At 38.3% G+C, this 14,420-nt stretch overlaps 1 protein-coding gene across 1 annotated transcript; it reads left to right on the top strand.

Moving 5' to 3' along the window:
* The first annotated feature begins 860 nt into the window (after positions 1-860).
* On the top strand, positions 861-8,542 carry psmd8 (proteasome 26S subunit, non-ATPase 8). The gene is made up of 7 exons (XM_081372649.1): positions 861-1,057; positions 1,599-1,671; positions 1,766-1,868; positions 2,974-3,139; positions 3,221-3,321; positions 3,414-3,525; positions 7,728-8,542. Exons 1-7 carry the CDS (start codon positions 947-949, stop codon positions 7,863-7,865), a joined length of 804 nt encoding a protein of 267 aa, XP_081228775.1. The 5' UTR covers positions 861-946; the 3' UTR covers positions 7,866-8,542.
* The last annotated feature ends 5,878 nt before the right edge of the window (positions 8,543-14,420 follow it).

Here is a 14,420-nt window from a genome sequence, read left to right as displayed (position 1 = left end):
TATCAGGCATTTTTGGGAGACAATAAATGAATATGGAAAGATATTATACATCAATATTCCTATGAAATATTAGATATTATTAGGAAAATGTTGCCAATTATTACTCCCATTATTACACTTCTTTTTTCATTACATGTTGCCTCAAGAACACATTAATATGCATATTAGATACAGTGTATAGATGCATTGTATTGAATGGCACTGCCCATTTATGGCTATTTTACACACATATTGCATAAAGTAAAATGGTATATCAATTCATTTAGTTATATCTTTCATAACATCGTTAAGAATCATCTTTGGTTAAACAAAATCCTGAAACTTAATATTTAATTGGTGAATAAAAAAAACTCCCATTGTCCCTTTTTTTTTTTTTTTAAACAATCGAGTTCTGGTGTCCACTACAGAGGACATAACATAACATATTAATAAAATATATTTTGTCAAAAAAATTTTCATCCCATTAGTTTTTTTTTTTTTCTCTCTAAACAATGTAATGACATGGAAAAAATACTAAATTCAGGTGTCAGAGAAATTCACTAAAATATAATGTCCACTACAGAGGACACAAGTCTGTTCCTGGGTCCCAGGAGGATAGAGTAAGTGCATGTTGTTTATTAATATAACTCAGTACTTAAGTGTATGATTAATTACAATGTAATAAAGTGTAACCTTTTCTTTACAAAGTACACAACAGTTACAAGCAGTTCTATAATGTGATGCAGCCAGTTGGTGTAGACCTCAGTATAAAAGTATTTACTTAATAGTTAAGGTTATCAGATTTTATTATGGAAAACTATATATTTCTAGAACTATATTCTTCAGACAAACTTCAACGGTATCACCCGTCCGCGTTTCCTGGTTTCCATGGTAGCACCAACATTCTTTACGACAGCGTACTGCCGTATTCTGACTGACCGGTGTCGTACGTTTTTGCAGAATCACCATGGCGTCTGTGTTGAAAGAGACTGCGGGACTGTATGAAACGCTGAAAGCCGAGTGGAATAAAAAGAATCCAAATCTTAACAAATGTGGCGAGATCCTGAGCAAGCTAAAGGTACGCCCGATGATATGGACGGGTAACATTACTCTTAAACTGCAGAAATGAGCTGTGCTTGTAGTGTGATGAGCAGTTAGCTCTAGTGCTGCTATCTAGATCGGTCCAGTCGATTCCCATTCAACTTATTGACAAACACGTTATGCGTGTGTTTTAGTTTATTTATGTGATAAAGTACAGTTGCCATTTTTGTGAGCTGTATTGTGGCTTTGGGTTTGTTCCTCGCCAAAGTAGCAAGTTAGCTAACTTAGCAGACAGCGAATTCATACAGTAGTGAAACACAATGACAGCGTTTGTCGTGAACTGTTAATTAATTTATATAATGTTTTTTATTACTTATGTTTCAAATTACATTTCCTCGGGAAACTTATTTTTTAACGTGTTGAATAATGAAGAAAAATAAAGACCCTCAATTGATAATTCCTACTATATCGTCATTAATCGTTTATTAATATAATCTCTTATTATATGTCTGCCTTGTTTATTTTAAATTATTCTCATTATGTTGCGGTGGATTATTTTATTATTATTATTTTGGTAGATATCCCTGTTGGAATTGAACTTTCTACCGACTACTGGGACCAAACTAACCAAACAGCAACTTATCCTTGCCAGTGAGTATTTATTGTTTTTAGCAGAAATTATATATCTATTTTAATTGCTTCAGTCATTTATTAATCTTTATTCTTTTCTTTTTTTTCTTCACAGGAGATGTTTTGGAGATCGGAGCACTGTGGAGCATCCTGAAGAAAGACATCCCCTCCTTTGAACGCTACATGGCTCAGCTTAAGTGTTATTACTTTGATTACAAGTAATGACATTTTTTGGTCTTACATCTTCTATTTGCTCACTATCACTTGAAGGAATAGTTCACCCAGTAATGAAAATTATCCCATAATTTACTCACTCTCAAGCCATCCTAGGCATATATTACTTTTTTCTTTCAATAAATGCCTTCTGAAGTGAAGCGATGGGTTTTAGTAGGAAAAATATCCATATCTAAAACTTTATAGACTATAATCACTGGCTTCCGGCAACTGCCGTGTGTTTATGAGGGGTGACCTCTGACCTCATGTATGACGTAAGCTTAGGTGAGATAGTGATTACAGTTTATAAAGTTTTAGATATCGGTATTTTTCTTACAAAAACTCATCGCTTTGCTTCAGAAGGCATTTATTAACTCACTGGAGTCATATGGATTACTTTAATGATGGATGAATATGCTTTTTGGATCTTCAAAAGTTTGGGCACTGTTCAATGCCATTACAAAGTTGGGAAGAGCCAGAATATTATTTAATATAACTCTGACTGTTCAGCTGAAAGAAGAAAGTCATATCCACCTAGGATTGCTTGAGGGTAAGCAAATTATAGGGCAATTAAAATTTTTATATGTGCTGACAGCAGTCATGCTGAAACCGCATCTTGCCTATATCCTGTATGTTGGTACCAAGTGTACAAAATGCCACATTTAAAAGGTAGATTAAAGACATATTGTGGGCAACTGTAGCAGGTCATCACGTGTATATTGTAAATATTTATATATGAAGAGTTCAGATGCAAAAGCCTCTAAGTGCCGTCTGAAATTTTCTTCTAGAATGATAATTTTTCTAAAGCTTGTATATTTAAGTTCAGTAATTTCACTCAAATGACAATTAATAGGTCATTTGCTTTGCCATTTAAGTGAAATTATTGAACTTTAATATACAAGCTTGATAAAAATTATCATTCTAGAAGAAAATTTCAGATGGCACTTAGAGGCTTTTTCATCTGAACTCTTCATATACATTACACATACAACGAACATGTACTGCATTCTGTATTTCTCTCGAGAATAAATTGACATTCGGACGTTTCAGCACGATTTACCCTGAATTGTTTGCTCCTGTTACACTTTCCTCTCTTCTTCAATGTCTCAGGGAGGAGCTGCCCGAGTCGGCCTACAGACACCAGTTACTGGGTCTCAACTTGCTCTTCCTGCTCTCTCAGAACAGAGTGTCTGAGTTCCACACAGAGCTGGAAAGACTGAGCGCAAAAGACATCCAGACCAATGTCTACATCAGACACCCAGTTTCATTAGAGCAGGTGTGGGACACTTTTACTCGTCACTTATATTGAATGCATTTGTCAGTGTCTGTTTCCTACTTTTTTGCTTCTTCATTTCAGTATCTGATGGAAGGCAGTTACAACAAGGTCTTCCTCGCCAAAGGAAACATCCCTGCTGAGAGCTACACCTTCTTCATTGACATTCTTCTTGATACCATTCGGTAGGGTTTTCTTAGTCTTAATAGCTAAATGTTGGTGATGAACCATGTTTCGGATCGTTTGGTCATTTAAATATGTTGTGTTTTGTTTGTAGAGATGAGATTGCAGGCTGTATAGAGAAAGCATATGAACAGATTCAGTTCAATGAGGCCACGCGGGTGCTTTTCTTTTCCTCTCCAAAAAAGATGACTGAATATGCGAAGAAAGTAAGTGTTCAATGTGTTTGTCAAATGTTGCCATGTCACGATCATGAATTTTGTGCTGAGAATTAATTGTCATACAAATGATTGCAATTAACGATTTAATTCTGTTCGGTTTGTCACTTGCATTACTTGGCATGTTTGGTTTGATTAAAACAAACTATGGTGTGATCGCTCTGTTAGTGCGGTCCATTTGAACGTGTGAACTCTGTAGGGCTGTAATCTCCCAGTCGATAAGTTGATTATTTGGTCGATGCGTTCTGGCTCGACCAAAATTCTGATTGGTCGATTTTTTGCCGCGTTCACCAGTTTTGCCGCGTTCATTTCATTAGTTTTGCTGCGTTGACGTGTTCATTTCATCAGGTGGAAAGCACTAATTGCTAATGGGGGTGTCTTCAGAGCACCCCTGTTTTCGGGTAACAGTCTGTCTTCAGAACACCCCCCTTGTTTTCACTTCTTTTGGATTAGCCCAACCCACCGGAGAAGAGAGACAGATTGAAGAAAGTAGGCTACTAGAAGGTTTGCTGAATATTATTTAATTGTGAGAGCGTTTAATTCATAGTCAGTCAGTCCTCTTCTACCATGTCAACAAAGACATCGGCAGTGTGGCAGCATTTTTTAAAAAGTTAATAGTCTATTTGTGTCTCAGCCGCGAAGCTGAGCTGCACAGAGCGGCTGAAATGATAGTGTCTGTCAGTTATTATAATACATATGACAGAAACAATTGTCTAAATTATGTTGCATATTCCTCAAAAGTGCTTGTGATGATATATCACTAGTTTCGGAAATCATAGGCTATGATATTGCGCAGGTGCACGTGATGCAACGCTGTCAGAGCCGACAGACTCGTGTGTCAGACTCATTTCAGTGCAAAATAATTAGGTTATATAGCCTACTGCAAATAACTTACTAGTTTTTTATGTTTATTTATAATTCATTTAGGCGGGCAACAAGGCTACCAAGGACTGCGTACAGTGCGCAGCTAATTAATTTAACGCTTTTTTTCCTAACGCCATTTTTAGTCGATTTTTAGTAGAAAATGTCTGGACTTCAGTCGACCAAGATTTTCTTTGGTTGATTTACAGCCCTGGAAGTCTGCCGTCTGAACCCTGGAGCGCACCAAACAAGCGGACTGAGACCCTGAAAAGATGGGTCTCGGTCTGCTTCCAAACGAACTCTGGTGCGGTTCGAATGAAATATAAACGAATCACGGACCAAAGACATGTAAACTAATCAAAACCAGGACATGATGCGACCCTAAAAAGGACAGAATGCTCAAGCATACCTGTTTTTACTCGTCATAGTCGCGATGTTGCCCATCACAGTTCGGTACAGGCGTCAGAACCACGTCTCCTCGCAGCAGATCAGTTTGTGTGTGTGTGTGACCTGCTGCTGTTTTGACTTCGTTACACATTTTATAAGCTCTTCACAATTAAAATACCATCATATGTAGACTATGCACATGCAACAAGTGCATTTAGCCCTGAACACAGCTTTGTTTTGGATGTTTGGAAGTTCCATCACAAAATATACGTAATAAAAGCCCACCAATCAGGTTATGAATATAACCCTATGTCTTTAGGTTCGGTATCTTTAAGTTCGATGTTAAAAATGCCAATGTAAACGCTAATTTGACCAGGACTAAATGTTTTTTTTGTTGTTTTTTTTGCTCTGGATCAAGCGAATCGAACTACAAGTGTGAACACACCGCAAGTCTAATGCATGTATATTTTACTTGGAATTGTATATAATATAATAATACAAATGATTATAGAACAGGCCCATATTTTTTACTTTAATGCTTTGAAAATTTATAATATTTAACATGTATTTATCAATTATTTGTAATATTATACATTAAACCCACCAACCCGCCTTATTTCTTGTGAAGGAGGACATATCTTGTGTACTTTATAACAATTTGTTTTATATTCTTTACTCCCTGGATTATGTTCCCCGTTCACACTGCCAGCGACTTGTTTTTTTTTAAATATAAAACTAAGATATCATTATTTGACTAGGAATTAGACGTAAAATAATTAATAATAAAAATATAAGTAGCATTCAGCTGTTAGAGAGTGTTCCAGCGGTGCTCAGTGCATTAAAGTAGTTAACAAGTCATTAACTAGATTAACGATCGATCAATCGACGAATTAAAATCGCTCATACTGTTCAAAATGACTAATCATAAAAGTAATACATTTTCTTGTCCCTAATAATCAACAGAATGCAGGAGAATCTGTAAAACGAACTGCAGCAGTGCTAAAATGTTCATTTATGTAGTGTGATTCTTTTCCAAGCATCATTATATCAATGTATGTGGTTACAGTGAAATCGCTCCGGAACCGCCATGTCTTTCCTGTGTCATGACAAGTCGGGTCCTCGCTCGTAATAGGGTCTCCCCAAACTGTTAAACGTGACTCCCGTCGCTTGACACGCCAACGGTCACTGTCGCCAGCGCTCCATTGAAAACGAATGGGATCATGTTGCTTTGTTGCTAGCGGTGCGAATGGGGCTTGACTCCACTATCACGCATATAATGGAAAAAATGTTAAAGGGATAGTTCACTTTGAAATTAAATTTTGGTATGTTTTAGCTTACTTCAAGGGCATCCAAGATGTAGGTGTCTTTTTTTCCGCAGTAGTTTAAATTTTGATATTTTTAGGTCAAACCGTTCTTGTCTGTCAGTCGTATAATGCAGGTCTATGGTCACTGTCTCAAAGAGCATGCACAGAGTCCAAATTAAACAATTCCCCATCGTCCAAATTAAACAATTCCCCATCTTAAGTACACATTGATGGCCTAAGACACGAAACGAGCGGTTTGTGTGAGAAAACAAACCTTATTTATATCGTTTTGACCTCTTATACACAGCCACGTCCAAGTGATCTGAGGGCGCGCGCGCTTCCTGGTGTGTGACGTGTACGCAGACTGGTGCACAGATATATATACACTAGATGTCGCCTTGTCTATGGCAGTTCATTGTAGAGTTCTCAACGGGCCTGAAAATTACAACCCGACCCGACCCGGCCCGTGGCTTTTAAAGCCCGGACCCGATGTAACCCGACACATAAACATGAATTATCTGCCCGAACCCGACCCGCGGCCCGACGCCGCGTCGGTTTTTTTTTTTCTCTCATAGGCTACACTATTTTATTCCCGTCTGCTATAATCATAACCAGCAGACGGGAATTCAAATCAACCTTTAATGTTCACGCCTTTTAACAATACAAACAATACAAACAACTGAAACAATACACTTTAAATATATAAATAGGCTGTAGTAGCGACGGTGAATTCACCTGCGGCAAGTTTACTTCTCACCAACTCCATCTTCTTCTCCAGGCTAAAGGCGTGCACGCAGCGGCGTCAGGTCTGCCCCCGCCCCTCTCCATGATGCACGTTACACGCAGCAGCCAGACTTTCTTTACGGTGACCAGCAGCGATAATTAATAAATGTTTTTTTTTTTTTTTTTTACTGAGCGGAAAAGATTAAGCCCGAGGTCCGACCCGACCCGAGTCATTTGATTATATTTTCGACCCGAACCCGCGGGTCCCGTCGGGTTTGTCGGGCCGACCCGACCCGTTGAGAACTCTAGTTCATTGGAACGAATGTCTTTAAGGCGACATCTAGTGTATATATATCTATACTGCGCCCTCAGATCAGATCACTTGGACGTGGCTGTGTATAAGAGGTCAAAACAATATAAATAAGGTTCGTTTTCTCACACAAACCGCTCGTTTCGTGTCTTAGGCCATCAATGTGTACTTACGATGGGGAATTGTTTAATTTGGACGATGGGGAATTGTTTAATTTGGACGATGGGGAATTGTTTAATTTGGACTCTGTGCTTGCTCTTTGAGACAGTGACCATAGACCTGCATTATATGACTGACAGACAAGAACGGTTTGACCTAAAAATATCAAAATTTAAACTACTGCGGAAAAAAAGACGCCTACATCTTGGATGGCCTTGAGGTAAGCTAAAACATACCAAAATTTAATTTCAAAGTGAACTATCCCTTTAAGCACTTTCATTGCACTTTTTTTTTTTTTTCACAAAATGTGAAACTTAACTGCACAGTTATTGCAGCAATTGCATATTAGATCAAATAACCGCGATCAGATGATTTATCAATAATCGCACATTGTTTAATCTTAATGTTATTTGATGAATGGATATTAATATGCTTTTTGTGCTCTGCAGAGAGGATGGACCCAGAGTCCTGATGGATACTACTCGTTCAGTACCCAGCACCAAAAGACAGAGGAAGTGAACATCCCCTCCACAGAACTGGCCCAACAAGTCATCGAGTATGCAAGGCAGCTGGAAATGATTGTGTAGTGTGGATCTGGCAGCATTTAGACACCTGTATACATAAAGGTTCACATTTGTTTATCCAAATAAAACCGTTGTACAGTAGCCCTATATCTGTACTCAGTTCAGACACCGGATGACACAGCCGCTAATAATGGCTCTCAGAGGATGAGACCAGAACGCTTTGACCTACACTTATATATCAGTATCTACCGGTGTCAGGATCTCTCTGTATGATTGTCTGGTGTGTGTGTCATCTGTTTTCAGGAACCTTCTTGCATTTCTTATCTAATGACTGGATCTCAAAAGGGTTTTTTTTTTGGAGGGGGGGTTGGGATAAACATTTAATCTGTCCTATTTTGAATATTCACATGTTGTTCCTCTCAGCAAAATCTGATGGTTTTTATCAAGAGTGAGTGTGTGAAGAGAAGTGGGTCTGGCTGGCATGCTTGAGATGGATGTTGTCGGCAGCAGCTAAACTTCAGTGCTTATTCATTGTTGCCCTAGGAGTGTTCATTGAATTATTATACTCTTTTGCCCTTGCCTTGTATCCTAGCAACAGCGTGATGATTGCAGTTAAAAGTTTGCAGATGTTTTGTAATTGGTTATGTTTTTTTTTTTTGTCCTGTAATGGGATGATCCCTCCCCTAAATTGTCACGAGGCATTGACAATTCTGATAAATAAAATGGTTTTTTTTGTGTGACTCTTTTATAAAATGTCTTCTGAAGCAGTGAATGAGTAGCATGTTATTTATATTGTGCTAATTAGATGCAGGAACTACTGGGAAACATGTTAGTGTGTTTGTCTCAGATGTAAAGGTAAGTAGGTCTTCTAAATCAAAAATATATTTTCTGAGCAATCACAGAAGAGGAAGGCAATGGATGCTGCACGATGTTTAGGGTTTGTCTCAGATGTAAAGGTAAGTAGGTCTTCTAAATCAAAAATATATCGTCTGAGCAATCACAGAAGAGGAAGGCAATGGATGCTGTACGATGTTTAGGGTTTGCTATATATATATATATATGCAGGGCCCTTCAGGATGTGCTTACGTTTGTTTCATTCTCTAATTTCAGTTTCATTCTGGTTTGCCTTGGGCTTGGCACATACTCAGGGTGTGTTTCTCTAGGCCTTTTTTAAGAATCGAAGGACTATGGTGGAGCATAGTTGAGAACTGAGATTGGCTCAGTCATTAGGTGGTTCTCAAGATGAATGGTCCATGGATTCATAGTGGTGTCAAGCCGAGGTATCGCCACATTGACTTTTCCAATAGAAACCATCACTGGTGTCTATGAAGGCCAATGCAAATGCTGTTGTGCTGCATGCAAGACTATCAGATTGATGTATCTATTCTAGAGTATTAGTGCTTTTCTTAAGTAAAGGTGCTTCTCCCAGTGTGGACAACCACAGTGGCAGGTTCTAGATGATGTGTTGGTGGCTTTGGTGTGGGTCACTATTGTAAGTGTCTGCAGTGGTTGTGTTCTCTGTGGTCTTGCCTGGTTTTCCACTTTCACGTGAGGGAGGAACATCAACCAGTTTAGATCCTACAGTTGAGGGTTTTCTGAGTGTGTTTGGTGTCAGATCCCCGGGGCCTGAGCCTTCACAATCTTTCTCTATACTGTCGTGCTGGGGTGATTGTTGGGAAGCTTCTTTTGACAATAAGAATGAGCCTCTTGTTTTATTCAATTCTATAAAAGAAAACCAGGAGACATCTAATGCAAAAACTAATATCTGGGTAATATTTAACCAGATTCTTAAAAATAAAGGTTCTTTATTGGCATTGATGGTTCCATGAAGAAGCTTTCCATTCCATAAAAGGTTCTTTATTGTGGAAAATAATTCTTAGATTTTTAAAATGTTCTTCACTCCAAGAAAAATGGTTTTAAGACCTGAAACCCAAAATGTTTTTTCTTGGCTTCACTGCAAAAAAAAAAAAAAAAAAAAAAATATATATATATTTTTTTTTTAAGAATGACAAAAACAGAAAAAGTCCATTAATAGGATTCCTTTTTTATTTTTTATTGTGGCATTGTCATGATAGTTGAGCAAACTGAATACACTTGTATTAAAATAATTTAAATTGTTCATTCTGCATTGCATTTCAAGACACAAGAGCAACAGACAGAGAATAGTCAATTTGAGGAGAGTGATTTTTTTTTATTCCCTTTATTACTTCCTTGTGTGCCCTTATTTTCACCCTCTTGAGTTTGCTGAGGTCTGTCGCATGTTTTCTTGCACTTCAGCACGTTGGCTGCTTTACGTGGAGCTGGACTGGTACCCAAGCTGGTGTCTTTTTGGTTGTAGACGCAATTTCCCTCAGCATTTCAGGTACAATGTGTGCTGTCTAATAAAAGATCTGCCCTTGTTAGCACAGACTTTAACCTTTCCTCTCTTGGATCCTGTTGAGGGCCCTTCCTCTCTCGAAGGTTTTAATTTAACAACATGTTATTGTGAATGCAGAAGCCGACGTGTTGGTCTGGGCAACTCTCCTATCATACTGTTCATGATACTGTACAGATTTAAGTATTTTAGAGGAGAATGGGGTCAGTTGTCACATGGGTCATGTGGACAGTATGTCCCAGAAACTAGAAGGTTTTGAATCAGAAGTCATTTTTCCAGCAATAGTTTTGTATAAAAAGTTCAAACATCTTCACTTTCGTAAATATCAAACATATTCTGTTTTGGCTAAACAATTACAACATATAAAACGTTGAACTACGAGTTTAAAACCAACATACAAAACCAATGCTGGAGTTTTGACTCAAAACCTTATAAGATAAAGCATTTGTCTTCGGGACTGGAATATTATCACATTATTTTATGAATTCCATAAATTCTAAACCTAATCAAAAGGTATATATCCAGCTGAAAGAGTTAATTGTTGATAATTGACTATTTCTGTGATTTTGTCCTACAGAAAAATAATCTATTGTCCATTGTTTTTGTAATTGTGCAAAAACAGATTTAGGATATGTAAAATTGTATTAGATGGAAAACAGATATTATATTCAAGATTAATAATATTGATAAATGTATTATTCCAATGAAAATAAAATCAGTTATTTTTCTTGTACAACTTTATATATATATATATATATATATATATATATATATATATATATATATATATATATATATATATATATATATATATATATATATAAACTCAAGAAGAAATGTTCAGGGTCCAAGTCATATATATATATATATATATATATATATATATATATATATATATATATATATATATATATATATATATATATATATATATACTGTATATAAAAACTCAAGAAGAAATGTTCAGGGTCCATGTCATATATATATATAAACTCAAGAAGAAATGTTCAGGGTCCAAGTCAAATTTCATAGATTTTTTTAGACCAAGGACTACAGCTCCTTTTTGGAGAACATTGTCAATTAAAAGCAAGGAGAACTTGTAATATATTGTTAGACTTTTTTATTAATGAATGGATGTTATATACACTGCCATTTTTGTGTAAATGTGTACATTTTTGTATTGTTGTAATAAATTAAAAAGGAAAAGCTGTTACAGAAGAATAATATAATATAAGACTAATTGAACAAGTAAAAGAAAGAGCAATATTTGTCAGTAATATGACAGTAGGCCTATGACGTTTGAATTATGAAATAAAAACATCCAATTTAGAAATTCTAAATACTCACTAGGCTACTACTAAAGTTTCCACATAGCGTTTTCCGTTGTTCTTTTGACCGTTTTTTTTTAACGGTCACATATTTGAATTAAACCGCGCAATTAAATTCGCGCGCAAACATTCATTGTTCAATTGATGACTTTTAATATAGCAAACATGTATTATTTAAGCTCTACCGTGCTGTAGCTTAATGTACTTTCCCCAAATTGTTGAAAGAGAGCGAGACGGACTGTTTATTTGAGTAATAAAGGCTCGACGCTGGCGTGGCTGTTTATCAATGGTGGGCTATCAGTGAACATGAATGGGGAGTTGGAGATGAATGGAGACTCGCTGCTGTGAATTCTGTCATGGCGTAGAGCTGTATGAGAGCTGTCCAAGGTACTGAGCCTCTGCACTATATTAACTGAGTTTGTGCACTATTCACAATGTTACTATTGAACATTTATCTTTATAACATTAATAGTCACTCTCTTTTCAGATTTAACAATGGTGATTGCTTGAGCACATGGACATTTTCTAGAGCCACATCGCTCCAAATGTCCTGACAGCAACAAAACTGGACCGATGCAGCTCTCATTCGGGGACACTGTGTCCATCCACGAGTGTTTAATATGAGTGTGTGAGAACTGCTGTAGACAGGTAGAGAGAGAGAGAGAGAGAGAGAGAGAGAGAGAGTGAGAGAGAGAGAGAGAGAGAGAGAGAGAGAGAGAGAGAGAGAGAGAGAGAGAAACAGGGAGGGAGTGATTGAGAGAGAGAGCGAAGGAGGGAGGGAGCGAGAGAGGGAGGACGATGATGATGATGATGCTGCCGGTGGAAAATGGCTGCTGCATCCTCGAGCCCATCCGAAACCATATGAAGGTGGACAGAGAAAGACAAGAAAATGAGAGCAGCAGCGAGCACAAGGAGTGAGTGAAAGAGAGACTGTGTGTGCGTGCGTATGTGAGCGAGAGTGTGAGAACGCGCGCGCGCGTGTATGTGTGTGTGTATGAGTGTGAGAACGCACGCGCGCGCGAGTGTGTGTGTTCGGTAAGAAGGGGAATAAAAAAGACGAGAGACCGGGGGGCAGCCAGCTCGAAGCGGCGGGCAACACCGAGCCATGGAGGGCGAGTAAGTCCATGCATTTTTACTTGACCAGAACAGACTGATTGATTTGCAGCACCTCTAATGGACTGTAAGATGCTCACGCGAGACCATCTGATGTTAGATGCTCATAAACACTATTACGCAGCTATGGCTATCAACACTGTACACCATATTCTCCATATACATCCAACATCTGATGAATATCGCCAATGAATGGGCCTTATCTGAAGTGCACTATCTAAAACGCCTTCAATGCCGCGCATAGGGTGCAGTAAGAGACGGCTTTTTGTCTCGAGGATGGTGTGTGAGGAGGCTCCACGTATAACCACCAAATACATCCATGAATTATAAAACGTGTCGTTAAAAAATCGACGAATTATGGCGAGTTTTCTGGCGTCGGGAACACATTGGCGGGATGGAGGCGCGGAGGGATGCTTTTATCAACGCGTCTCGAGTTTCATTATGATTTTTAAAGCCAAACTTTATGAATGAAATGTGATTTTTCTCTCACCCCCCTCCTCCTCTTCATGTCTCCCCTCCCCCCAGCGCTTCTCTTCTTCTTCTTCTTCTTCTTCTTCTTCTTCTTCTTGTCCATATCCTCCTTTCACCCACTCATCTGCCCATTGAATTCGCTGTGCTGTGGCATATATGTAGTTTTATTCATTCATAAAACAGCGGGATGAACGAATGAGTGCGCGTGAACGCGTGTTGATCGGACGATATGACGGTGCAATGGCTTATAATAACGGAAACCGTTCAAAATAACACAAATGGGGCTCTGAATCAAAATGGATGTGATTTCATAGCGTTTATTGTAATGGAGCTTGCATGTCGGACTGGAAAACCGCTACGAGGGCCTTTTGGCGAATGGGCGCGTTCATTGATACACCTCAGGGAGGAATATAACTCTTCATCTCCCACCCTCTCCCTCATCATCTCTCCACACATTTCATTCCCCTCAGGCCATTCATTTATTTACGGTTTCTTTCTTTGTGCTACTCCCTCATATTAACATATGGAGCCATTATGTCCTTTGTTGTTTTATATTGGTGTCATTGTGAATGTAGAATGGCTATATTAAGGACTTTTCTACAGAAATGAGCGATGGCTGTGAACGCTTGTTCCGTGTGCGCGCGGAAAGTGTGATTAGATTTTCCTCGCCCACGTGACCGTCCATTAAAAAATCGCGCTGTTTCCTCCCATTGTTATAATCGTGCTTCACTGTTTATATATTCTAGACTGAACCTACAGTTTATGGAATACACAAAAGCACACATGACGGTGTGATTTAAGATTATTCATTCCATTTAACACAATAAATCAGTCCTCGCCACCTTACCACACCATCTTTTCTCAAGAAATCATTCAAAATTCACCTGTATCCCCGCGTCTATTTAAGAATGTTGTAGTCTACTTACAGTAGCCTACATGATTTTAAAGGACGATTTTTTTAATATCACACATAAAATGCATTTTTACCTGACAGATATCACTGAAATGACAAATCACACCTGTCTCTGTCATCGCAAAACTAGTCGGGGGAGCGGCCCGCCCTTTTTTAGCCAATCAGAAACGAGATCTCCTGTCAATCCATAGAAAGTTCGGGTTTGCTTTGCTGACATCTTTTGGGCGGGAGAAGGGACGTGTCTAATTAGTGGCTAAATCTGGCAGATGTTGTCAAAAGGGATAAAATCAATTACAGCACCTTTAACACCAACATAAAAATTGACCCTACACGTTTAATGTATGTTATGGCTCTGTGGACCACTCATAAGCAGAGTGCGAATTAAGGTTCCTCCCAAAGAAGGCTTGATCCGCCCTGAA

The sequence above is a fragment of the Scardinius erythrophthalmus genome (assembly GCF_964197995.2).
Source record: "Scardinius erythrophthalmus genome assembly, chromosome: 8".
NCBI lineage: Eukaryota > Metazoa > Chordata > Actinopteri > Cypriniformes > Leuciscidae > Scardinius > Scardinius erythrophthalmus.
This window is presented reverse-complemented; position numbering and strand designations above follow the sequence as displayed.

Bases quoted from the DNA above. Each gene is read 5' to 3' on its own strand.
- psmd8 (XM_081372649.1), top strand. From the start codon at position 947: ATGGCGTCTGTGTTGAAAGAGACTGCGGGACTGTATGAAACGCTGAAA. The intron at 1,058-1,598 runs GTACGCCCGATG...TTATTTTGGTAG, and splicing joins AGATCCTGAGCAAGCTAAAG to ATATCCCTGTTGGAATTGAA. The intron at 1,869-2,973 runs GTAATGACATTT...TCAATGTCTCAG, and splicing joins TGTTATTACTTTGATTACAA to GGAGGAGCTGCCCGAGTCGG.